This window comes from Numenius arquata, chromosome 7, assembly GCF_964106895.1.
Source record: "Numenius arquata chromosome 7, bNumArq3.hap1.1, whole genome shotgun sequence".
NCBI lineage: Eukaryota > Metazoa > Chordata > Aves > Charadriiformes > Scolopacidae > Numenius > Numenius arquata.
In genome coordinates, this window is record NC_133582.1 from 15,518,315 (window position 1) to 15,545,919 (window position 27,605).

Sequence of the window (27,605 nt, forward strand, 5' to 3'; positions counted from 1 at the left end):
GCGGAGTCAGTCGCGGTAAATCCCCACTTCTGCTGCTCACAAATAAGGAAAAACTGGTGGTGAGAGTATCATCAGGGATGTATGTAATCTGAGGCTGCAGTGACTATGAATTTATTTCAGGGTCAGGAGAAAGGTTGCAAAGTTATGCTGCAGAGCTAGGACTTGGGACTTCAGGAGAGCAGACTGTGACTTATTTAGGGAATCGCTAGGCAGAATCCCTGGGAAACTGCCAAGAGGGGAAAAGTACCGAGGAAAGCTGGTTGATTTTTAAAGAGATTTCAAAACCAACTACCCTCTTATGTAAGAAGACCAGGGAATTTAGCAGAAACTTGGCCTTGCTTGACTCAGCAAGGAGCTTCTTAAAGGCCTAAAATACAAAAAGAGAGATTGCGAGTGGTGCAAACGTGGACAGGCAACAGAGGTAGAGTATCAGAGTTCAGACCCATAGTGATGAAATTAGGAAGGCCAAAGCCCAGCTGCAGATAAAACTAATACAGGACACAAAGGGTATGAGGGTGAGTTGCAACTGAATGGTAGAGCTTCTGTGCAGAGACACCTCTGCCAGGAGGGCCAGGACCTCCAACAGTCCTCTGGAACCTTTGTTTCTATGATTTTTGCATAATGAAACTGCTTTCCTCTGCCTTAAGAACAGTTTTCAGGAGGAAGTCTGCTATTTTGCACAAAGAAGAAAAATACTTGATGACTATACTTCTCATGAATCCGCCAATTTTGTTCCTATTAAAGACACTGTATTTAGGGTAAACCAAGTTGCTGAATATGGTATGAACCAGAATCCCCATGTGGCATAAGAGTGTTTATCACCATTAACAGTGCTTCATTTTAGAGGGCTTTACCTGCTTGCTGTTTTGGACTAAATTTCTTCCATTTTTTTCCCAGTTTCTGGGCAACGTTCACATTTCCTGTTTCCCTGGAGACCCAGTAATAGAAATTTATTGCCAAAGGCTGCACTGTTTCAAATTGCAAAGTTCAAGCATTTGAAAATTAAAATGAAATACAAATAGTTGCATGCTTTTACAATTGCATTTACTTCCAAATCGTACATTTCTTCCTGGGGAAGGTACTCGTTGCAGGTCTACTCTTATCGATGTCTTCTGTAGCAGGAAGAGCTGCAGCTCTTGCGGGATGACAATACCAGGCTAAGCAAGCTGGTTTGTAAGCTGAAGGCTCTGAACTGTTGGAAGCAAATCACTCAGAAGGCACAGCTCTCTGCAAAGCTTAGAGGTGCTGAGAAGGTGATATTTCCCCACCATTTCTTCTGTTATTAGTGTCTAATTTTCTGCAAAACTAATGGTCAGATTGGGCAGGCTCACTATTGCTCAGTGAGTCTATAGGATCTCCCAGGAACTACAGATTTTGGGTACAAATTCTAAACTTTTTTCTCCTCTATATTATAGGTATAAGGGTGGTCTTTCAATGTGAAGAGCATGAAACAAATCCCTTAAAGCAAGAGCGAGGAAGTAAGAGTAGCCTGTAGTATTCCTAATTCTGTTGTTGACCCAGACTAATTGTGACATTGTATCAAAATTAACTATTTCACAACTGACCAAAACACGAGTAAAAGAGGAAAGGCAGACACGAAGTGAAAACGAACCAGACTGTTGGCTTGGGAGGTGGCTGAGGGTTTTTTTTTTTTAATTGGTATCTGCTTAAACAAAGCAGAACACAGCATGAGGTTATAAATTTAATTACAGAAATACAAGATGAAGCACAAAAATGACTAAATTAAACTAAAGTGAAGATGGATGGAAAGAAAAGTGCCTCACTGCTTTAAATGAGGCTGATTAGAATGGAACAATCAGGTTATTGATTGTTATATAGGTTAATTAGCTGCACATGTCAAGCAAAGGCAAGGCAGAATGGATCATATTTGTTAACTTAAAAAGAGTGAAAAAAAAGGGTTTTCTGTGCTTTTTTATTTTAAGCCCAAATAAAACTGGATGTGCATACGCTTAGTTCAGTTATATGAGCAAGATGCTAAATCATTAGAATATTTTATTAAACAGGTCAGTCAAAGATGGATTGAATTATTGCAAATTTGTGGATTTAAATAAGAAATAAGAGCTATCTTCACAGGCTTTAAAAGAAAAGTCTGAAACTGAGAAAAATAAATGGGAGAATGTGGCTTTTTAAAATTAGAAACTAGCTCATCTTGCTCAGACAGGGCTTTCTTGTGTCTGACTTTGCAATGATCCTGAAGATCTAAGAGCTTGTATTTCACTGTCTTCCACTCCAAGTGCAGACGATCACGGACCTTGCTTTTTCCAGTCTACATGGCTGGGAAAAGAGAGAGGGCTGCTAAAGCCGTGCCTGACATAGTAAAATGTATATACTTACTTATGTTTGTGTTTGTGTTTAACACAAACAAAAAAGACCCTGCCCAGAAGGAAAACAAGCTTTTTTACTTTAGAGATAATGAAGCACTAAACAGATTAGTAGATGCACAGGTCTTTCTAATGCATAAAAAAGATCAAGATTTACATTGCTCTGAGCTTGTTTGCACACAAGAACTTGAATTGTTGACATGTGAGTGTAATTAAAGATGTGCAGTTGTACCCATATGAAAGGTTATCTTACAGTTTTCCCTATAGAAGAGCCCTCTTCTCCATCCTGTTCCCCACTTTGCCTTAAAATGGCCCAGCCTTTATTAGAAAATAGGAACAACTGAATTCCACTTTACTGAAAATCTCTGACAGTTGTACGTTTCAAGAAACCTGCTAGTGCCATATAAAAGTGGCCATCGTTGCTTCTGTTACATACTTTCTGTTTACAGGAAGCTCTTCAAAACGAAAAAGAGTGTCTGAATGCTAAGATGATGGCAGAACAAGAGGTGACTTCATTTCAGGGTCAGCTCACGCCTGTAAGGAAAGCTCTTGCAACATCTCAAGCAGACGATGACAAGCTAAAGAAACAGCTACATAAACAAGTATCTGAATTCAACAGGTCCTGATTCATCAGTGCAACAAGCTGAATTCTCCTCTCCATCTCACTTGCTTTAATGAAGAGTTTGCCTACTGTCATTCTAGGAGAGAAAGAGATTCAGAACTAATCACATAATACAGTTACTGAAGCTGGAGGTGGTTTTTATGTCATTGAAACCTGTTTGTCTGAGTGTTTTCACCATTGCAGGTAGAGAGAAGTAGGGAAAAAAACTGTAGCATCTTGGATAAAGTTTGAGTCACGTCCCAAAATGACAGCTACAGGCACTACCCAATCAACAGGGCTGGATGTATATTTTAGTAGAGGAAAAGACACTATTAATATTTTATTCCACGCATAAAATAAATTACAGATCTTGAGGTTATTATTCTTCCACCAAATCATTAAATTTCAAGGAAACATTCAGGGATGCTGTCATTAAATCCACAACAAATATTCATTGGGTTTTTTTCCCATCTGAACACCTTCATGGATATATCACTGCCCCAGCAAGCTCCCTTTCATTTCTACACATGGCTACACACGCTGAAATAGCCCATTCCTCAAAGTCAAAATGAAAAGCACACCCTTCACTTGCAATATACTAAGTGCCGAGGAACATGATTGTGTGGAAAATAAGTCTTGTCAAACCAACCTCATTTCATTCTCTTGATAAGATTACAAGTTAGATAGATAAGCATAATGCTAGAGATGTAATGCATACTTGGAAGGGCCTTGTAACACTTGAGCTAGCAGCACATAACTTTTGTATTTTAAATGTTAGTATTGCACAATATCAATAAAAATGCTAAATAGATTGAGAGCTAGATTTTTTGACGTATAAAGATGTGCTATTTTCATTAAATGGAGATGGTTTTGATGGATTTCTACAGGGGTTGGTAGCAGAACTGTCAGTATTGAACATTTTTGTCAATGGCTTAGAAATAAATATAAAATTATAGATTATAAAATTTACCGATGACATATTTGGGGAGGAATGTTAGTGGATTTGATCAGGCACATTTAGTGAATAATGATGTGGGCAGAGCGGGAGTATAGAATCATACAGACGGCTTGGGAACTTGATTATCCCTCCGAGATGCATTGCAGCGCCTGAGCAGATGAACAAGGAGAGGAAAGCAGGACTCCTACGGAACAGAGTGACTGCATCCCTGGACAGGACAGGGGTTGTAACAGGCAGATGGCATGTAACCGGCCATGGCGTGTGGTACTTGGAAGGACTGATGACAGTCTACAGATGGCTTTGTTGGGAGAGAATAGCAGATTATTAAAGGGTTCTTAGGGGAAGGTATTAACAAGAGGCAGTGCCTAGAAGTTAAAACTGAAACTGGGAAAGTAGAAACAATGTTTTCAAAATGTTTTCAAATGGAAATGACAGTATGTCTGCCCCAGTATCTTCAAGTCAAGACCAGATGGCTTTCTGGGAAATACCATTTAGCCAAACCGATTTGCTCATTCCAATACAAGGGTAATTGAGGTAAATGTGATATTAAAAAGTCGTATCTGGTGGCTTGATTGCTCCATTCTGAGCTTATTGGTCTATGAAACTCCAACCTTAGTAAGGCTTAGAGAGCTCCCTAATGGAAAATGCTTGGGCTGTGACTGCTTTTAGGTATTTGTGTTCAGATTTTTCACCAGCATGGAGTTGCCTTTGGCTGATAAATTGGTTGTCTTCACTGACAAGCTGTCAATTTACTTCCAAAAGACCCACTGCATCTACCACCCTTCTAGCAGCTGGTGGTGGTGGTTTTGTTTTTCTTTGGTTTCTGACATCACCTTCTGGTTCTTTGTCTTCTTCCTAACTTCTTGGTACAGATCGTGATGATGGTGTTTACAAACAGCAGACTCCGTTCCACAACCCTTGGCGGTACAGGAGGGTTTGACCTGATCTGCATGGCTTGTCACACCATTGCATTCAAATGTGGTACAGATTCTAAAATGTAGCCATACTCAACTGGCTGTCTCTACAAACCCAGTAAAACCAGTAATGTTTGAAAAAGCTGTGCTCGTTTTCCTCCCTCTCCTTTCTTGTTTATATGTTGCTTTAAAAACGAGTTCCATGGGCAGACCAGAGGCTGGTTGCAGAAAGCAAATTACAGCAGACTCAGGAAATTGGAAGCAACTGCCTTGTTGTTTATTTGCAATTGAATGAGTTCTACACATGAATGTTGTTTTGAGGCTTCTAACAAGCAGTGATGTAAATACAGCATTCTGGTCCCACTCCCCCTTCCCCTTCCCCTTCCCCTTCCCTTGTGCTCCCCGTTCCCACAACCCAGATTTTCTTTCGGGTTTAGGCCTGACTCTGGTCCTTTCATAACATCATAGGGTAATTAACATTTGTTTATCAATGTTTCGTTATCTTCAGTACCAAGCCAGGTGGGATCGGGTCTCTCCTCATTCAGCTCAGCTGGGCATGACTTCTGAGGACTGGCCATCAGGGTTTAGAAAGGAATCGAAAAGGGTGTCTATGGGAACCAGAGGAAGGTAATCCAAGCCTGAAACTTTCATGTAGAAACAAATGCTGTTGGAAGTAGTACAGAAAAGACACAAGAAGTCAAGAAGAAACAAATATTCAGTGTGATGAAAGCTGAAAACACAGAGAAGATTCTTGAAGAGATGGAAGAAAAAGAGCTGAGTTTCTGATGCTTCTCAAGATCTTGCCGTTGAACCTGGTTTGGTATCTCTGCTCTAGAAAGTGAGTATTATACTCCTTATTTTTGAGGTAAACTGCCTGAGGGTTTGTGTAAGGTGCTGGTGCAGTGGGAATGGGTGGGCAGTGCTTGACAGAACACGCTGGCACCCCTAGGAGGATCAGGGGGCACAGCAGTCGGAGCAGCAAGTGGCTGAGTTCAGTGGCTCCAGAGGCTTTGGCCAGCCACGTGTCCCCTGTTGGGGTGTCTCCTAGCAGAGCCCCAGGCCTCTGCTGTAACCACCATCCTTGTCACCGGACTAAATGGGGAGCTTTGGAGCCTTGCTGGGGCTCTGCCTCCCTGCTGGGGCCATGTTCCCAGGTCTTCAGTGCTTGTCACTTTCCTGGCTCTCCCTGTGACATTCCCCAGGCAGGGCTTTGACGCCAGCACTGCAGAGCTGACAAACTGCTGTCCTTTTGCTTTATCCGCTCTGCGTTTACCCTCTGCCCTTACCTCCGTTTCACATACATCGCACCACTATTTCCCAAACTCTGGACTACCAAATATGAAGGGAACTGCTTTAATCCAGCCTGGCCACAGAAATGGCATTAGTTTTCATTAAACTGACGCCATTGTACTGACGTATTGAGTTTAAATCTGTTACTGCATTGCTACTCATTGATTTAGTGTAACTGAGTAACCAGATCCGCTCTTAAGATTATCTTCCCATAAAAGAGATTTAACTCCTTCAATTTAAAAACTGATTTGGCCAGGTAAATGGTCTCCGTGTTTAGCAGAGCTGCTAGAGTGGGCTCTTGGCTGTGAAATGTGTAGTGCTTCTTTTGTAGTGTAGCCTGCAGAACAAAATAGTGTTTGGAAACCACTTGATTAGCCTTTAACTAGATGAATCCATCTACTAACTGACAACTTTGCTGCCACTGAAGTCTCCTTGCCCTTGCTGTCTGCGTCTAGAGAGAAAAAAGCTTTGTAAATGTCTCTGAATGCCTCTCCTGTAAACCAAGCAAAGTATATTCTGTCTTCAATCTTCTAAATCATCAAGGTGAAAGCACGGGCTGTTTGTTTTCCAGAATCAGGATGACAAATGCCATTCTGCTGGGAATAATTTCTCAGGCTGTTGGCATGTTTTCTAACCAAAATCATATGAGAGATTTTTACACAGCCAAAGCAGTTGGTGCAGATACATAAGACCACTTGATTTCATTGGTATCTGTCTCTGATGGGGCTCTGAACTGTTTTGCTGTGTTTATAGAATAACTCTTCAAGAGATCAGAGATGTCAACAGCTGGATCAGCTTTTAAGCAGAGTAGAAATGGAAATGGCAACCGCAGCGTGCAGGCTTTTATTGCCACACAACAGTCTCAGCTGCAGCTGGCACCTACACGGTCATTGACACTAACAAACTCTCTATACAAACTTAGTTAGCAAATTACAGAGGCTGTGGGAGAGATGAGGGAAGAGCTGTTGTTTTTTTCCACATATTTCTGCCCTGAAAATGGAGGTAGGGTCTTGTCGAATTAGGGTTACATTCAGAGAACAGTGAGAAAATGCCTCTGTTGTTTTTATCTTCCTCCAGCAATGCCTGAAACCTGAAATGCAGATTATTAAACAATAATGACAATGTCAATTTGCACTATTTGTACTGTATTTTGCATTCAGAGGGATTACGGACACGTTTAGCAAAGCTGTAATTATGGATTATTTCAACCAGCAAGAAGTGATAGCCTCTCATTCACAAGAGCACACAGGGCAACAACGTATTTTCCTTTAAATCGAGGCCCCTGTTCTGAGGCAGAGCTGACAGATGATGATTTTTTTGTTGCTGCCATTAGTCCTTTTACTTCCTTTTAGCTAAGAAGCCAGTTAACCCGAGAGTGCAGTTTAAAACGGGAGGCCTTCCAGCAGGCTGATGAACTGCAGTGTCAAGTTGGAAGCTGCAGTTTCCCAGAGGAATGCGACTGCAGGTAAAGACAGGTTGTGTGTTGTAACCTGCCCTCTTGGGGAAATAAGTCTTCTGAGCTATGTGTCCATGTCTCTCAATCCCTCCTTAACCTTTGAAGCAACAGGCAACTCAAGCCAAATATGAAAAAGGAGAAGACCTCCTCTGTAATGAAAGCATTTAGGTAGAGGAGAAAGACCTAAAGTGGTCTTGAAGAGAAGTCAGGCAACTCAAAAGCCATATGGCCTTCCTCCACTGCAGCTGCTCAGGGAGCACAAGAAAGGTTGACTCCCAAGTTAGTAACTTTAAACCATAATTTGCATTGTCTTGTGCTTTGTAGGGATATCATAGGGAATGTAAGGGGAGCTGCATTTAGGGGAGGAGGCAATTAGGAAACGAAGGACCCCAAGTGGTAGAAAATCAGGCTTCATTAGTGGCTCTGGTTCTGGAACAGCTTACTCACAAATCAGGTGGATTAGCCAAACAAGACTGTAATTGGATTAGATACCTGGCTACGATTGCAGGTATCCTCAGAGGATCTCAAACCAGCAGTGAGATCCAGCCCTTAACTAAATTAACCTGGACCTTAAACCTTTAACAAAAATCTTTCTTCTCGTCTGTTTGTTAGGTAACTTTTTAACGTAATGCTTAGGTAATTCATGTAGCTTGGAAAGCTTGATTAGGGGTTTCTACTCCTACCTGCCTGAAGTTGCTGCTTTTCCCTGTGATATCAAAATCCTACTGTCAGTCAGGCAAACTCGCGCAGAAAAACTGATGGGTGATACCTAAATTCCTAGTAAATTAAGTAAACAGGAAAAAAAAACTCCAATGACCTTTCAAGGTGCATTTCTATGGCATGAAGAATATAAAGTACTACAAATTTAATTGTAGTTTCCTTCTGCAGGAAAATGTTAGTTATTCCTGCCAAAGGAAACTGAGAAATGCTCATTAGCACACGGCTGAAGACAGGACATGAACCAAACGTGGAGAAATAAAGATCAGGGAGGTATCTTTAATTAATGCACAAATACACTTGGTTTCTCTGGCTTTAAACCACTCAAGTTCAGGGGAAAAGCTTGTGCTAAACTTGTCATATTGATGGTACTAAGCACAAGGAAAGCAGCTGTGACAGAAAGAGGAATTATTATTCTGTTTCCCTGCAGTGAGTTACCATTGTTAAACACAATGCAGAGCTGGAAAAACTGGCTGTGGAGCTTGGATTTCTCTTTGCTCAGCACAGGAGCTCCATCAAACTATAGACACCTTGTCTGAAATGTGTTAAAACTCTGCAATGCATTGTAGCTACCTTTTTACTTGTGAGTTTTTTATTCCTATGTCTGTAATAGTAGGTGGATGTTGTGAGGCTTGGTTGTGGTTTCTGGTTTTTTTTTTTTTCCCTTCAAAAGGTAGAAGCAAGACTGCAGAGCTGTTGTCCAATAGTACAAGTTGTGTAAGAGGTTGTTTTCCAGGTAATAAGTCAATATTAAATCGCTATAATTTTTGATGCGTTAATACTAGTACTTCTCATACGGCAACCCAGACATGCATCATGTAAAGATTAGTCTTTTCTATTGATCTGAGCTGCTCTGTCACTAACCTGACTTCAGACGGATAGCATTTGGCCAGACCTGTTTGTACAGGGGTGGCAACTGTTAATTGCAATAGCCCTGTTTTGACTGTAAGGGTGAAGGTGTTTTTGAAACGGGTCATGTCAATTCCAGGAATTGCCCCCATAGGCTAGGACTTTGGGCAGCTTGTAAAAATAATCTGTAGTTAGCAGTCTGAGCCACATCCTCTAGCTTCTTCCCCATTCCTTCTCCTCCATCTCCACATCTTCCTCTTCTTCCCTCTGAAACGCACTGAGTCATGGCCTATCTCAGTGATGTAAAACAGTTGCTGTGCTTCTTTCTGGGTTCATGAGATGCTTTTGTAGTCGGTCCTCTTGCGCCTCTGCTTCAGGACACATGGACGCTGAATGCAGTCTGACCAGAGCGGGCAGTTTTGCGCTCTGGGCAGCTGCCAGCTGCGCTCCTGGCCAGAGACACACACCCTGGAATAATGCCAGGAACAGCTGACCAATGCGGTCTGAAACATCTTAGATCATATCTGAGAAGGATGAAGACAACTATCTCAGTAAGTGCAGGATTAGGGCTACACAGCAAAAAATACCTTCACCTTTTTACCTAAAGTGAGTGGGGAAAGGTTAACATAGGGTTAAGAGGTATGGCAACACCACATTGTACATAGACACAAATCAGGGTTAAATCACATTATGGCTGATAGCAAGCACAGCATTTGATTCAGTGGGGATTTTTGTAGTAGCTGAAGGGCTGACATTAAGTAGCTGCATCTCTGCTTTTCAGAAATCTACAATGAAGACTGGAATTCACTGGGGAATTTACTGTTGCTGGGTACAGATCATTAACACACACACCCCCTTTAATCTTGAGAGTTGTGAGGAAAACAGTTACACATAACGAAGCGGACTTGAGGCAGCAGAAGTTTTCTCCAGCAGGAGACATCTCAGTGAAGCAGAAACGAGCGCTGATACACTCGGTCCTATGAATGAAAAGGGTGTGGGGTGAGCTGCAAAAATTGCAGACAGGTGCAAAGAGTTTTGACAAATACTTGCAACTATCTGCAAATATTTTTTTTTTCCTACTTTGTGTCACAATCATCCGTGAACCACTTTTCCCAGACTAAGCGATCCATGATTCTATTAGCACTATGCTGAGTGTTTATAATTTGTTTTGGGTTTTTTGGTTGTGGGTTGTTTGGTTGTTTTTTTTTTTCTTTTCACTGTAACATTCTGCTCAGAGGTCAGGAACAGCTTTTGCATTTACTTGAGTTCTGCTTTAACTCTGTGCTGTTGGTAACACTCCAGGCTCTGCGGCTCGGGTCCAGCGAAACAAGCTTTCAGCCCCCACTCAGCATGGGGGTTACCAGCAGCATCCTTTGAATTTTGACCCAAAAAGCAACAGAACAGGAGGAAACACGCAAAGACCAAAGACAGTAAGCAGTGGTGAGGTTGGTAATAACCTGATACAGTTGCAAAAGGACCAACTTCTTTGCTAGTCTGTCAGTTGTGATTTGTATATATTTGAACCTACATATATATAGGTTTCATCTGGACAAGATGTTAAATCCCTTTGAAGACTAATTTTAAGAGCAAGGTGACCAAAATGTATGGCTAGTAAACAGGAAAAAAAAAAAAAAATGTTCCAAATGTTCCAAAAATTGATGAAGGAAAGGGGGCAGGAGGGAGGTATTTAGTTAGCAAAGATCCAGGAAAGATTTTATTTATTTATTTATTAGTACCATGTCATGGTTGGTGATGGTTTTTATATGTTACTTATGCTTCCAGGTGCCTCTCAGATGGAGGGAGAGAATAGCAGACAGGCTATGACCACTCCTCAATGAAAAGTCTCTTCCTACTGTCTTCACACAGCTCCAGAAACAAAGGTTGGTCCAGAAGTAAACCTACATCAGTCCAGGGCATTTTAGGAAAATGCCACTGAACTGGCAACCTTGAAATAAGAGATGGACAATTTGTATCCAAATCGAAGGGAGGCAGTAATACTCCATGCTGTGCATACGTACTTCAACAGATTGGGATGCATCGTCCAATTCCAGCTGCAGTCAGTTAATCTGCTAATCCATTTTAGGTACTGGGTGATGCAGATCCTTCTGAGCAAGAGCAGCACTGCACGTCCTCCCTTCAGAGAGTGCAGCACAGTACAGAAAGGCAAGGATATCAGTCAAAACTAAAAGGCTTCCTTTTATTATGGTAACCTTGGAACGCGATAGTGCAAAACCTAGCTCAGTGCTTAGAGCAAAAGCATTGGGTCTGGTGTTGGGGTTTTTTTGTTGTTCTAAGTTTTGTATTTACCGCTTTTCTCCTGCAGCCCCTGAACACCACATCCTGCCCAGTGCAGTGCTCTCGCCCCAGAGGCTGCTGCCTGTACACTGAACTGCTCTTGCCTGTTTAAAGATGACTCATCAAACGCATCAGTGTCTCCACCTTCCCCAGCACCTTCTCTCCCCTCCCCCTAGAAGAGGGAAGAAGGGCAGCTCCTTGCACAGTGCTACAGTAACTAGAAGAAAATGAAAGGGTGGAGGGGGGTAGGAAATAAAAGCATGCATTTATCTGTATTTCTCTTGCATGGAAAAAAGCCTGCTTTTATAGCTTGGCCAATAAAGGACTCAGAGTTGTCTTTCAGACATATGTCAAACTGTATTGCAGCTTTTGACGAGTTAGGGTACTAACCTGTGTGCCTTTGAACACCATCCAGAGGCTTGTGAACATGAATAATCAAATACCTCTGTACTCTTTTTATAAATAATTAAGACTTAAAATTAAATTCTGGGCAACCCTTTCCAGAATTGCATTTGTTAAACACCAAGTAAAGGAACTCTAACTTCTGTTAGAAATACTGCAGTATTTCGAGACAGAGAATTCCTAGAATAAGGCTGACAGCCCTCACCGTTACTGAAACAAGCTTTATTTCACCCAAGCTTCCTGCTCCATCAAAACAAGTCACAGCATACTCAGAATGCTGTGGAATCAGTTATCAAATAACATGAGTTATTTTTAAGGTAAGTCTTAAATGAAAAGGTGACTCATAACTATCCAAGGTCAGCTGTTGCTAGAGAAGCCATCAAATGTGATTCTAGCACGTTCCAGGAAGCAGATGCCAATTTGGAAGTAGAACAATATAGTAAGTATGAAGCACTTACGTGCCATTGCAGCAGTCAAAAGGGCTGTCTCAGGCTAATTACAGCTTTTTGATAAAACACTTCAAGTATTACTCAATATAATACAGCAACATTCAAAGATGATTTTTGAATGAATGCTATACCTACAGAAGACCACCTTCAAAGAACAGCAGTAACACAAGACTGGTACGATAGAGAGAAACAATTGCATTCGGGCTTTGTGCTGCATTGTAACAAAAACTTAATTCAGTCCTTGACCGCGTGCAGTAAATGAATGATTTTTCGGAAGGCAGAGCAGTTTTAAGCACATCAGGAAGCTTTTAGTTTCCTTCATTTCCATACAGCCTTTCCAGAAACACTACTAAAGCTTTTGCAATTTCCCGTAGGATGGGAAATATTGACTGAGTTATGTCAGCACTACCTAGTGACACATTCACTACCCACGAAAGCATCAAGGTCACGATGTGAAACTGCTGAGGTTACTTCATGTAGAGCTGGTTATCATTTTACTCAGTCTGCAACTCCAGAATTGCACACCCTCTCTCCTCTTGTTCAAGAACACTGGCAGTTATTCCCTAGCAAGTATCTTCCACTTTCTCATGCAATCAGGAAAGAAATAAGGCTCAGAGCTTCATGAAAAAGGTTATTGCTCTAAGATCTTAATGTGAAAAGATGCTACGATGTAGGAGTTATTTACAGCCTTCCTGGCTGCAGTCCCTCTCCCACCCTGTAGGCTGACATCCAGCATTATAAACTGGATAATTGGGAAGAGGAGCAGTAAGACTTACAGGCTGTTGCAAGTGGAACATTTAATAAATGCCTTGCTGTTCTTTGGCTTTAAGGGGAGAACAGGGTTAAACATGGAAAACATGACCTAAATGAGAATTCTTTTGGAGACAATTCTAAATGTGAATCAGGATTGTTGTGCGTACTAAAAGCAAAGTTAATACTGTCTTTAGGAGAGCTAACTTAACTCTTCAAACCTTTCATTCTCTCTCTTTCCCTAGGTGTTTCTCCATTCCTAAGGAAAGCAGCTCTTATCTCCACCATGTCAGCAGACAGCCCCCTCAGGGATTGCTCACATTAAAGAAACTTTACAAGTAGAATTCCATTCAACAGATTTTATTTATCCATTTGGTTTTGCAATTACAACTGTTTCAGTTTTCTTCCACTGAAGACAAAATACAAACTTTTACAGCAACACTTGCAGAGAACATTCATAAGGTAACAGCTTGGTATCTGCACAAGTTGGCTTCAAGAAAAAGCCAGGTAACTTGAAGAGTCACTACAGTTCAGTGCCTAAAATTGATTTAGGGGCAAATACAACTACAGATCTATGAGCTACCTTCCACTTCAAAACACAAGGCCAAGAAAAACTGCAAGTTGTTACTTCAGGTTTGTTGCTAGTACACAGCACAGAGTAGCCGATACTGCCATTTCACAAAGGAGTAATTACTTTCTATAGTGAGGCAGCCAAGCACATGGTGAAGATGTGTAATCCCAGCCTCCCCTCCCCCCAAACAACCAAAAGGGAAACAATCCCAGCCACAACTCTGCAACTGTGGATTCTACCTTGTTGGCAAGTCTAACAAGCAAGCGGTGCGTAGTGCAGGCCTTCCAGAACATGACTAAATTGATATAGTGCAAGCTTGAGTTTTTCAGATCGGGATCTGTACGTGTCAGAGATCCTGGGTTTCCTAAAGTCTTTTAAAGTAGCAATTGCTGGCACCAAGAAAAATTTCATAACTAAGGCAAGGTATCCCTTCTACCCTTTTAAACAAAATTTGAGGCAAAAGATTAAGCAGGTTTAAGGCACTTTAAAAATTATTTTTTTTGTTTGCTTTACCAGCATACTTTATCAGCAACCTAAATCAGGATCAGCACAGCTCGTGAATAAGCATTTTAGCAACATTTTACAAAGCAAAGAGTTCTTTGTGGCAATGTCTTCCACACTATAAAGTGCTCCAGAGCACTTCTCTGCAGGTTTCCCAAAAGATAGCCCTTTGAGGCCAAAAAAATCTATATACTAGGCATACAGTTTGCTTTGCTGAGCTGAAGAAGTCTGCCACACTTTAGAATAATGTTTTGCTCACTTCAAAGTACAGAATACAAGCTCATGGATATTTTTTTTAAACAAAGAAATGTAATAAAATAGTTCTCAGACAGGGAAAGGACAGATTAAGTGATTTCAGAATAAGGCCAAGGATATACCATCTAACCCCCACACATACTGTTGCTGGAAACTGGCTGCTCACTCTGCTATTTTAATAAACCTGAGCTGATTGTCTTAGTTTTGTTTAGAAAACCAAAAGCTAATGAACTCGAAGATACAGTACTGCTGAGTAGCTTTCTGGATTTTGTAGCAATTTGAGCTTTCTATGCAGCACAATGGAAACAATGCCATTCAAACTAGAAGAACACAAGAAAGCCACACGGTGCACTTTAGGTTTCCAACTGAACTGCACTTGATTTGCCTCATACTTCAGATCCACTGCCATGAGTATTATCTGCATTAACGCTAACATTTGTATTGGGTGCCAAATTCCAGTCAAGTCAGAGCTAGTAAGACAGTACTACAGATTATCCTAAAATTGATGATCAAGGGTTATCATCAAAAGCTATGTATCGTGTGCTACATCCACCACTTGGTTTTATCCTTACTTTACTTCCTTTTTTCCTGTGGGTTTATTTTCACAGGCACTCAAGTCAATCTACACTGGAAATGACGTACCTTTGAGACACAGATCACATGACTGATCTCACCAAGGGAAAAAAAAAAAATTAAAAAGTACTATTTGGCCTAATAGATTTCCTTAACTGGTTAACTGCAGGGTGACACAAAGCTTATGCCAGGAAAGAAAAAAAAAAAGGGGGGGGAAAGAAAAAAAGATGCAGCCCTGGCAGCCCCAGAACTACAGCAATCCTGACTAGGATCAAATTAGCAGATCCCCTTAACTACCCCTTAATTGCTCCTTCAGAAAGCAGACATACAGGAGGGCAAAAAAGAAAAAAAAAAAACACCCAAACCCCTGAAATTAGATGCAATGAGTTTAAGAACCATTTCAGTAAGAAAAACCTCAGGATTTCCCAAATACCAGTACTTCAAGTATAAGTTGTTGTCTCTTCATACAGGGAGTGAACTGAATTTTATCACTAGTTTTATGGTTGGTCTTTGAAGGCCAGAACAAAAGGTAAACAACTTAAAGCTTCTATTTGTAGCTGAACATTACTGTACCATGCTCCCGCACCCTCAAACAAGATCAATAAGGGACAGTTATTTAGTGGAAAGAGTTTTTAAACTGGAATGCTCAAGTCACATGTATTCCATTCTCCTATATAAAGCTACAACTTAGTAGTTTTATCTTTGAGATAGGTGGGATGCTTTTGCAGCCTACTGATTTTTAGTCTTTTAAGGCACTAATCTTCATTTCCCCTTTAAAGGAAACCCCTCTCCACCCTCAAAATTAATTGGAAAGGGCATCGGTTTTCTGTTTGGAATGCAGTATTTTATCTTGTGTAAAAAGATATGGGGTTATGTGGGTTATGTTATTCTGTTAAGACATTACCTACTTCTACAATTTTGTTTGTCTTCCTAGCAGCACGCTGCAAGAGCCACAAGCTAGTAAAAATGGTATTTCACTCCCTGAAGTCAATCACCAATAATTCACACCTTGACAAAACTGAAGGGATACTGTATCAAATGTTGATTCAATTAGCCTTCACAATAAGTCATACTGAGATTGTCTACTCAAGACAGTGTTGCCACTGAATAAGAATCTCTGAATGTCTACATCTGGCGTATCAAACTGAAAAAAAAAGTCCCACAGCAGCAGCCACTAAAGGAAAATAAGACAGCCATTAGAACCCATGCAGCATATTGCAAGTAATCCTGTTGAAGAGATTCATATCACCTCTTGCCAAGTATAATATTGCAAAAATATTCTTTTAAAGTCTTCTTTTAGAGATTTAAAGGATATTACGAACTGCTGTCTTCAATGAGCAACAGAAAATATTTTGGTTCAGTGAACTACACACGTTGGGCTATTAGTCCATTATGAAGTGGCAGGTCCTAAAGTGTGTGATAGTTTCGATCTTTTGACTTGCAGAATTTGTACAGAAAGAAAACAACAGCCTGCAGCCCCAGAACAAGGACAATTCCACCTATGAAACTCGCAGCATCAAACGTAGATTTGCGTGGAGAAGGTGTAGGAGTCACAGTAGCATTTGTACCTGTTGAACACCACATTAGAGTTTGTGAGTGCACAATGCTCACAATAATTTCACAGATTTTAGTATTGGCTTCCTTGTATTAAGATTACTCAAAACATCCTTGTATTAAGATTATTTTTGATTATTTTTTGGTTTTGTATTGATGTTTGGATGTTTTGAGTAAAGACATGTCAGCAGCTGTATTTAGATTAGTGATACTGAAATTCTGATTGAATACTGTTTGTACAAAGCTAGAGCTATTTATAGCCAAACTGCTCTGGATCTCAGTACTGAACAAGTCCCAGCTGGACTATTCGTACTTCAAAAAGCCAAAGCTTTCCTCCTTTACACAGAAGTATATAACTGATACACTCACATTCAAAACACATTTTCCAATCTCTGCTGCTTGCTCCTCCTTGCTCTAGTTTTTTTGCCCAAATCAGCTGAAGCCACAACACACATGAATCTGGAAGTTACAGCCATCTGCTGATGGCTAGTTTTAAAGAGCTTTACTTCATGAAAGCTTTTAATGAAACAGCATATTCAGGACTGATGCTGAAATAAAATACTACAGTTTATTCCCATCACTGTAGCCCAATTACTTTTTTTTTTTTTAAATAGGTATCCTATTATTATGCTGCAAGTGAAAAACAAAATACCACCCCCCAAAGATAACTGAGTTAACAAGAGAGTTCCAGCCACACTACCACAAGTGGCCAGCTGATTCTGCTTCACCACCATGTTCCTGACTCTTAATATCTCACCACCTAGCTCTGTTTCTCAGGGTATTACCTTGCTACATTATGTACGTCACCTTAACAAAATTAGATGTGCCATGAGGTTAGAAGTGACGACAGCAGATATACCAATACAACTTTAATGTTGTCACTTGGTAAGTCTTTCAAGATAACACTTTTAAAGCAACACAAATTTCCAAGTATTTTATGCTTTAATTGTGCTAGTAGTAGGTGTTACCTGGAACACTGGTTGTCCTGGTAGCTGAAGTTACAGCAGTTGTATGTAGAGGAGTATGTGTCGTGGCATTGGTGACGTTAGCTGTTTGAGAGAAGACAGTATGTACATACCATGAGCTTCAAGAGCAAAGTTTGCAAGCAACAAAGTTCTCGTGTGAAAGATTTGTCTTGTTTTGCTTAAACAAGGGTAAGCTTTGACCTCAGACTGTACCCCACACAATTTAGATGTTCAGCTGCATGGCATTAAGCCAAGTTTCTGCAATAAGGATTTTTTTTTTTTCCAAACTTGCATACTGTTGTTAGCCAAATATTTCAAGGTTCTCCACAGATCAGACAGCGATTCTTCGTTCAGAGAAACCCACTTTTCTTTCAAGCACTCATATAAATGCTGGTATTTGAACAAGAACCAAGACAGCTGCTTCAAGACAATGAACAATCTGCATCAAGGCAAAGGACTTTCATTAAACAGCCCTTAGAATCAGTTAGTATTTATTATACTAAAAAAAGTGCTTAATGTAATATCTCTAGACAGGAGATAAACACAGGATAGCAAAACAACTTCCTTCTCCCCCTGTCCCCAGAACACTGTGAATGACATAACTGGATAAGCAAACACTCACCTGTAGCTAGACTGTCTCCTAAAAGCTCTTCTGTTATCAAGCCAGAACACTGGGCCTCTGACCACCCCCTCCCCTCACATTACTATTACTAAGAATTAATCAGTATTGTGCTATGTGCCTGGGACAAGCGCCAACATTTGTAGGTTTACTCAAAGCTAAATGTCATCCTACTGTACCGTAGGCGGTTCTGAGCCTCATCAAGTACCAACTCGTTACCTCCCAGCAGCAGATGCTTTGAATGATGAGATTTTAATTTTTTTTTTTTGTTAAGAACTTCACTGTGAAGATGGCAGCGCATGTAAGAACAGACATTTTTGAACTGGGCAAAAAAAAAATAAAAATTAACCAACCTCAGAAGAACTCATGATTAGTGGAAATGACTAATCTAATTCAAACAATTACCACCGAGCCAGTTCTTGATTACACTGGAAAGAAGCGTTTTCTCTGTTAAGAGTTTTATAAAATCCACTTCTTCCAAACTTTGGGACCATTTATGTAATCCATGTACCAGATGTTTAGTAGGCATGCTACTACAGTAATCTGTGGAAAAAGCCCTCGCCCTCTGTTTTATTCACCAGTTCCCAGTTTACTGCCATTGTATGTTCAGTGGTACTGTATTACCTATAGTAGGATGAGGTGTGGGAGCGGAACTGGCTGTGGTGGTATTGGAAGACTCTGTGGTAGTATTGGAAGGTGACGTAGTACTATTGGAAGATGGTGTAGTAGTATTGGAAGGTGACGTAGTAGTATTAGAAGGTGGTGTAGTAGCACTGGAAGACGGCGTAATAGCACTGGAAAACACAACTGTAGGAGCTATGAAAGAAAAAAAAAAAAAGAGTTACACTAAAGAGATTAATGATAGTGTTTAACTAAGAAAAAAAAAGAAAAGGGAACATGAGCAGGCTGAGTTTTAGGGAATTCATATAGTACCAAGTTCTATTGTAGTTTTGGACTGAAATTGCAAAGCAGCTAAATGTTCAATTCGCCACACTAACAGCAAAAGTTGCACGACTGAATACACGAAAAACCTTGTCACAGGCAGCCCAATCAAGGCAGTGTTCAGCTGGCAACTCAAGATTCCTCAAAGCAAACAGAAGGGAGGAGAGTCCTATTGTAAAAGCATTAACTGTGCATGCTCTAGGTATTCAGTACTGCTTCCCAGCTTCACTGCAACCAAAATGGAACCTATCAAGTTGAACTAGAGATCCGAGTGGTTAGGCAGCTGAAGCAGTATGGGCAGAAAACGAAGACATCCTCAAGAATTTCAAAGTTTAAAGCTTTCTGCTCTGAGACCTGTTGCTCTCAACCTCAGCATGTGCTGTAAAAAAAAAAAAACAAACAACCGAAACCAAACCAACAACTGTGAAACCTTCTGCAACTTACTGTATTAACTGAGTTAATCAAACACGGACAACTTATCTAAAGTGTTGCTTAATCATACACTGATACATCAGCAAGCTTCCTGCTGAAATACCATTATGTCCAGAAGCATTTAACGCTCAGGGTCCTCTAAATGTGGTTACTTGCATCTTGAAACAATACAGCATGGTGGGAAACTAGAGCCAACTGTTGCTACAGAGATAGGGTGGATAAGGTATACAGGTTCCTCTCACATCAGCAAAGATCCTCTACTGAAGGTGACAAAATTAAGTTTCCTTGAATATGCAGAAGCTAAAACACAACCTGATAACACCACTACAAGTTTAACAGGAACAGACTGTAGAACGAGGCATTGTAACGGCACACTCTCCTTGGAAAGCACTGAAAAATGGTACTTCTAACACTCCTGATTAAGAAGTGATTGTTACAATTTTAGAAACGACACAGAAGTCCAAGTCAAGTGGAATTATTTCTGACTGGCTGCCACCACCACCACCAGAGAACCCATAGCAGCATGGAAGCTTCAACTCTGTTGGTGTGAGCCAGCGTCTGTAGCATCACTGTTGAACTCATCTAGACAAGAGTATTAAGAATTTTCATTTGTTGTTCTAGATCTTAAAACCAGAAAATCCTATTTTAAAGTCCACTTCTTGTCACCTTTCAGAAAAAGTACAGTGGAGGGGCCTTCACAAAAGTGAAATTCAAGATTTAGTCTAAATTATTCAGATCCTGCAAATCTGTTTTGCACAGCAAGCATAAATTAATGAAAAGACTGAAGTAGATATGCAACTGAACATGTTTCTAGTGTGAAGGATCTACCTTATGCAGTTCTATAATCCAGATCCTGCATGGAGAGCTGTGCTAGTTAACAATTAAAACTGGAAGGTTCCTAAGTTTTTGCTATTTACTGCACCTCAGATGAACCAATGAACTTAGCAGGTGAAACTTTTTTTTATTGAATATGACAGGTTACTGTCCTGAGGATGCTGACAAGTTCCTTAGCATATGCTATATCTAATAGGAAACGTCATCCATTTTAATCTGAGAAACCAAGGCAGTAGTCAGGCACATGTGCCTAGTAAAATACGTCAGGCTTCTTGAAACAGCGACAGTAAGCAGTTCACTGAATGCACAATGGAACTGCGTATTTTAGTATCACATAATGTAGGTTTAAGCTGGAAGCAGAGGGCTTATTTACATACTTGTACATGCTTAGATAAATTGTAGAAGGCATATTAACAAAGGTCAACAGATGAAGGAGTTTTAAATGCAACTGCTTCACATTAAACAATGTGAAAGCTGAATATCTAAATACTTACACAAACACTGTTCTTCAGTTGTACAGCTGTCTTGTTTCTTATCTACTTCTGTTTTATTTACACACCTTTCATCTATCAGAAAAGAAGAGACGAATATTTACAGCAGGAGAACTTTAAAGTGTTTGAGACATTGTTCCTAAATACTAGTAAACTGTTCACAGGACAAACTAAACACCATCTTCTAGCCAGGACAATATTAAAGCCACTTCAATATACAGGAATTCAGTATATTAATAACTGGAAATTATAAAAGTTTTAGTGTTTTCTTTCACTAGTCTATCACTCAAATCAACACTTAAGCAATACTTACACACTGTTATGCACCATTCTGCAATAATAGTATAGCTTGGTATTTTTTCTTCATAGCCTATAAAATTAGGCAATGTTTCTACTATTTGTGGAATTTTTCAAATTAAACATTTTACATCTCTATGGTAGCATCATAACAAAAATAAATATCTTAGTGTCTTCAAATTCCTACATGCAAGCAAAACTTATTTCCAGCTTTTCAAACAGATCTTTGACCTTGAAATTGTTGAAGGCATCAGTTTTTTATTCTCTGCCTGCACACCCTTCTCCCTTGACTCAGATTTCAACCTCTCCCTCAAACAAGTCACATGGATCTCTTGGGTGTTTGTAATATGCCGCTGTTGGTCAGACAACACATGCAGAATTCAGAAAAAGAGCTTCCTGAAGGACACTCTTGTACTGGACAAGTTACATTCAAAATTCTTTTAATTAGTTCCAAAGCATCTTAGCTTTCACATATAACCTTTCTCCGTTATCTACAATCAAAATCACTGTTACAGTCAAGGCATTGTCTCCTCTTACTCAGTTTCCACTTCACATAAGAAGCACAAATAATTCACCTAAGGACTACTTAAGTCTTTGTATGACTTTGTCAACAGTAACTTGGTCTCCTCCAGGACTGAGTACCAGAGGTCACTTAAATGTATTTACATCCAACTCTCCTACAAAGGGAAAAACAAAGCTCTGAATGAGAGCAGCTAATGCTTCTTTGGATCTGTCATGTTCCCTTCAGTGGGTTGCAATTCTTAGTTTTAGGAAAACTACTCTTAATAAATCTTATTTAATGGACTCTTCTCCCTTATTGCACTTCTGTTCAGGAATAGTGGTTGTGACCACATCTATGACAAAACCTCAAAAGGGACTGAAGCACAGGGATGTGCCAGCATGCCAGAATCTACTCACGACTCCGTAACAGCAAGCACAAGTGACTAGTTTAATCTAAAAACATTCTGAAGCATCTGGGACACATTAGCTTATCAACAGCACAGATTTAGATCAGAAACATTAAAAATCTGGGATTATTTTGAATATGTTCAGCCGTCTTTAACATAAGAACTTGAAACATTTAACAACAGATACAACTTACGAGCTAATGCTCCATTAGGTTACCAGACAGAGCAGTCTACTTGTGTAATGAACATTACTGTAGATGTTTGGGTTTAGCTGGGTTTAAGGTTCTGCATGGTACAGTAAGGATCTGCACTGTGTGGTCCTCCTTACCTCCACCACATCTGATCCACTTGCAGTCTGCTACATCTGTTTCATTACCAATACACAAACTGCAGTTAGAACGGCTTTCGCAGGTGCCTAGGAAAAAAGAAAAGAAATGCACTAAAATTACCACTGTCAAACGAGCAACTTCACCCACAGAAGCAACATAGATCTGTACCTTCTCATAGGTACATCTCCCGGGTTAAGGCACAATCCTTCTCACTGAACTAACTACAACTGAAAGCTACAACTTTTGAATGCGTTTGACATGACACAAAAATACTTCCCTCCAGACACTACTGACAGTCCAAAACCAGACCCCACATGTAAACCAAGATTATACCTCATGCAACCTCTAACTATAGTAAACTCAGAGGATATACTATTTCAGTGATGTTAACAAGGTCCACCAAATTAATTTTGCAGAAGTTCATTGAAACCACAGACGGTAAGAGCTTTGTTCCTTTTGATTACATTTTTCCTTTAGGCAATACAGCCAGCTGTAAACAACCCTACAGTAGAAAGCAACCAAAGTCTGAGACATAAAGAAAAGAACCTAGAGAACTTCATATACAAATATATATAGAGGAGAGCTGAAAGAAAAATCAATCTATTCATATTTTGATCACAGCAGAAGCCAGCAACCTAACCAGTCCAGCTGCTTTTTTATGTCAATCCCAATCAAACATTTTTGCCTTGAAACCACAACGACAACACATCCACTACCTGGATCAAATAAGATCTTCTCCCAAGCTACAATTTTATTGCATTACTTTTAATTAGGACTTACTTATACAGTCATCATACTCGGAAAACCCACATACAACCCACAACTCCTTACACTGCATACTCTCCAGCACATTTCACATCATATCCACCTACTCCAGGCACCTTTGGATGACCTTTCACTTTTCCCTGCTCTGCTCCCTAGTGAAGGGAATGCTGCCATTCACAGATCTTTGGCAATCAGCGTGGTAATTTACATCTCAAGACAACAGCTATAAATGCATTGCCTGACTTCAGTACTCTGATAAATTGAATTAAGCCTGAATCCACTTGGCCTTTCTCTTGGTTAGGGTAGGATCAGGCTAGAAATATTGGTGCTGTTTCTTCACTTCCAAGAAACATAAGAAGAGATGGAAAGACCTTTGTTGGTTTGCATCCGTGAGGTATGCAACAGACTTGCCCTGTTCCCTTCAGAAATATGGCACTCGAACCACTTCAAGCGCTCTATGACAGCTTCTGGGTAACAGGTTTCAGGGGGGGCAAAAAAAGGTAATTTATTATTCTGGGTATATATCTGAAGAACAGTCACAGCACAAACAACACTTACTTCTGATGAATGAACAATGTTCACTTTTGTAAATTCCTCACTGGTACATAGAAAAATTAGCACAGTACATCGGTGCAGACAGAAGGACAGTCAGTGCAGCCAGATAATACAAGGTGCACTAGGACTTCTAGTTTACTTTCAAAATATCTTTCCCAGACTAGCATGGGGGAGGAACAGATTTGCAAGAGTAAAGGATCAGGAGACATTTTAATCACAGCAAAGGATTTCAAGAATGAGCTGTTAACTTCAGAATCAGCAGCAGGGTGTCAGATGTTCTCCCAATGCTACTCCTGTGGTGAAACACTCTCTTAGATCTTTAAACGGGGTAACAGCAAGCTCTCCAGTTTTCTCCATCAGCAGACACCCGGTTTTCACTGAAAAAATTACTCTGATACCATGAACTCAGCTCTTAAGCGTGGGCAAGCTCAGGTCTGCTCCCAAAATAAACCAGTCTGGTGTACTGGCTCTTAAGCAGGGTAAATTCGGATAGTCCCCTTACAGTTAAGGGGGAAATCTGGAAACACTAACAGAAGCCTGGCCTGCTGGACCAACACTGCCCTCTCCCGCTGCACCGGAGAGGTTGTTAACCTCTGGCTCTCAGCAGTCCTCAAAGCAGTTCACGTTCCGATAGGGTGCCCGATATCGGCCTACATCACGTCGTCGCTGGTAGGGCTGAAGAGGAAATCTAGAAGGGCTGAAGCAGAGGTTACGGGGCAGCGGCACCCAGCGCCATTACGCAATGCGGCCAGAAAACATTCAAGTACTTCCAGAACAACTTCTTTCCTTCGCTTTCTAGAGCACGAGGCACGTTTCGTGGCTCTTGGCCACGTAAACACTTTAGCAAACAGCTCAGAAAGAGGAGACGAACCCACGGGGCGAACAGTGTCAGGATAACGAACAACGAACACCGCGAGGGGGGAAAACGAAAGCGGGAACAGGCGGAGCCAGCAGAGAAGCGAGCGAAAAGCTCGGCGGGCTGCGGCCAAGGCGCTGAGGGCGGCGTGGCGGCCGAGCTGTGAGGGAGCTACAGGGCGGCTCCGCGGCCGGGCAGACACTTTCCGTGCTCCCCGGGGGGGGGGGAGGGGAGAGGGAAGGAAGGATGGGGGCACTGCGGCGCTCCCCCACACCCCCGGCGAGCACGGAGGGTCGGCCGCCCGGTCGGCGCCCCGTTCCCCTCTCAGGGCCAGACAACGGGCGGGGCGCGAGCGCGGAAGGGGCTGCCCCGTCAGCAACTGTCGTCGGGTCAGGTAGCGGGGGGGGGGGGGGGGGGGGGGGGCGAGGTAACTCACCAACGGTCGCGTCGCCGCTGACCCCCGCGGTCAGCCCGCAGAGGCAGGCCAGGCAGAGAGCGGTGAGGGGGAGCGCGGCTGTCCGGCCCATGACGGCGGTGAAGCGATAGGGGGTGGTGGCAGCAACTCCCGCTCCTCGGCGCTTCCCTTCGCCCCGCTGCCTCCGCGCACCCTCGCAGCGCCGCCGCTCCGCCCCGCCCACTCCCGGCGTCACGTGAGCGCCACCGCCTCTAAGCCGGCCCTGCCCTCTCTCGCCCCACCCCCGCGCGGGCCGGCGGGAGCGACCGGAACGCTGGCGTGGTTCCGTCCAGTCCCCCAGTGTCCCTCTCCCACTTCCCCCTCCCCCCCCCGTTTGACGCGTAATGGAACGGTCCCAACCACCGCCCCGGAGGAGTGCTTCCCGCGCGACCGCCTCCCCCATCCCACGGAGGCCCCGCCCCCCTGTGCGTCAGCAGAGCGGCGGCCGCTCATTGGCTGGGGGCGCGGCGGAGGGCGGGGATGGCGCGCGGATCGTACCCCCCGCGCCGGCGCTGCGTGAGGGGAGGGAGATGTCGGTTGTTGGCCGTTGCTTTCACCCGATACTCCGGGAGCCCGGGTGGGCGAGCGGGCGGCCGTTTGTGGGGGTCGCATCGAGCGGCGGGGAAGGAGGCGCTCCCAGCCGGCAGACACTAGCCGCCTGGGGAGGGCCGGCTGCGGCGTGGGGTCTCTCCCTCCCTGGCGGGCCGGCCGCCGGGCCATAGCGGCTTGCGCCCTGCGGCCGCCCCAGCGCGGTGCGGGAGCGGTCTGGCGGGGCGGGAGGAGGCCGGGGTTGCTCATGGCAGAGGGGTTGGCGATCCTCCGTGTTCTCCAGGTCTGGCCCAGCCCAGTGGGCTGCTGCGATTTTCCCTGAAGTTGCCGAGGCAGAACGGCTCCCGCCTTGGTACCCTGCCCTCACCGCACCTCAGGCACCGGCTCTTGTGCCCCTACCAGCTCCGCGGGGTGGGGTTGCGGTGGATTTCTCTAACGGAGCAGTTTTAATCGGTGTGTGGTTCACCTCTTCCACCCCTACCCCTTTTCTACCCTGAAAAAAACATTAGTATTACATAACTAGTTTAAGTAAGTATTACTTAATCATAATCACACATGAAGCTTAACAGCGCGCCAACAGTTGCATGTTGTCCAACAGTGCTCCAGTCAGTGCTGGTGCCATCGCAGGTGGGAACAACACCCTGGGAGTCCACGACAAAATAATGTCTGTAGTACTACAGGGAAAGCTTGGTAAAAGTTGTAACCTTAATTTTCACTCTTGTCGCTTCCAGCTGCGCTGTAGAGAGTGCCTGGAGAAGGATGTTTGGGAATTGCATCACAGGGGAGAGTCCCCTCTTCCTCTGTGGGTTTTTTTTTTCCTGTCTGTCCTTTGTTTTTCCCTGAGGCAGCTTGAGTCAATGTAGACCATAAACAGTGAACTCTGCAAATAAAAGTTTGCTTGTGTAAATCTGCCTCAATGTTTTGTGCAATGCCAACACTGGCGAACGTTGGGAAACCAAGGCAAACATCCGTGCTCGTAATCAACAAAAGCCAAGCTGGAGCCATAAAGCAAATTTTAGTATGGTCCTGATTTGAGAAAGGCATCATCAGAATGAAAGGACAGATGAAAGAGAAAGAGTTATAAGCAGGAAAATTCTCCCCTGTTTCTCCTACGCGTGAGCTGGGCTTGGGCAGTAATGAGGAAACTGCCAAAGAAATCTCTAGCTTAATCTTCCATTTTACTTTCTTTCCTGAAGGTGTTTTATTGCCAAGAGCCAAGAGACCAATACAACATCAGAAACTTTAAGGCAAGCTACCTATCACTATTACCGTGTGAGCTCTGGAAAGGTCTGTAGGACTGTTGGTAATACATAATTTGGGTATAGAGCTTTCTGACAAGCTTCTGTAGCATCATATATTGTAGTGCTTCCGCTAGCGGGCAAGATGGCTAATGCTTTGCCTTCCTGCAAAGGAGTCTTAGGCTGAAAATATAAAAAAATGGCTGCAAAGAAAACAGCAGGGAATAAATTTTGTGTTATGAAAAGGAACCTCGTAGCAGCTGCAGTGAAATGACCCAGTATGTTTTGTTGGATGTAAATGTCAGTGACGTCTGAATCTAGTTCTGAAAAGTCATAAAGTGACACGCTTACTTTAGTTACCTTTCATTCTGCATGTGCGTGCTGCAGGAGTGGTAGTGTAAAACAGTTCAGTTCTTCCTGCAGTATGATTAACGTTGCTGGCTTTTTAATGAGAAGAAATAATTTTCACATTCATTATTAAAACACTACATGTAAAATAAATTGAGGAGCAGCATAAATACATATTGCAACATAAGTGAAACTCCAGTGAGCATTGAATATGGGTGTTTCCTAAGGCTTCCACTCATCCCTCCTGGCCATGCCTGCAGAGATTTTTATGTCCTGGGACAAGGATCTCCTTCTTTTGAGAAGGAAAACAAATGAGACGTTTGTTAAATGTTATGATAAAAGACAAGACCCTAATAGGTGTGTATGTGTATGGAAAAACTGGGAGAAAATTAAGTAGATAATAAAATGGAACTAAGATTAGCAGCAGGGCAAGAATTACAGCTACAGCTCGTCTCCACAAGCAAGTGAAAACATGCCTATCCTAATCCTGGGAGCTGGTGGGAATCCAAGTGAATGATAAATGTGGTTTTGTCTGTTTTTTCTTAA

The 27,605-nt window shown here is 42.2% G+C and overlaps 1 protein-coding gene across 1 annotated transcript; it reads right to left on the reverse strand.

Moving 5' to 3' along the window:
• Window positions 1-13,368: 13,368 nt before the first annotated feature.
• On the reverse strand, window positions 13,369-25,250 carry CD164 (CD164 molecule). The gene is made up of 6 exons (XM_074150575.1): window positions 24,907-25,250; window positions 22,294-22,380; window positions 20,764-20,835; window positions 18,686-18,877; window positions 17,446-17,526; window positions 13,369-16,491 (listed from the first exon to the last, which is right to left on the reverse strand). Exons 1-6 carry the CDS (start codon window positions 24,995-24,997, stop codon window positions 16,331-16,333), a joined length of 684 nt encoding a protein of 227 aa, XP_074006676.1. The 5' UTR covers window positions 24,998-25,250; the 3' UTR covers window positions 13,369-16,330.
• Window positions 25,251-27,605: the final 2,355 nt, after the last annotated feature.

Coding starts and splice junctions, on each gene's coding strand:
- CD164 (XM_074150575.1), bottom strand. CDS start 24,997: ATGGGCCGGACAGCCGCGCTCCCCCTCACCGCTCTCTGCCTGGCCTGC. Junction 22,381..24,906: donor CAGCGGCGACGCGACCGTTG/GTGAGTTACCTC, acceptor CTTTTTTCCTAG/GCACCTGCGAAAGCCGTTCT. Junction 16,492..17,445: donor CAGGACAACCAGTGTTCCAG/GTAACACCTACT, acceptor GGTGTTCAACAG/GTACAAATGCTACTGTGACT.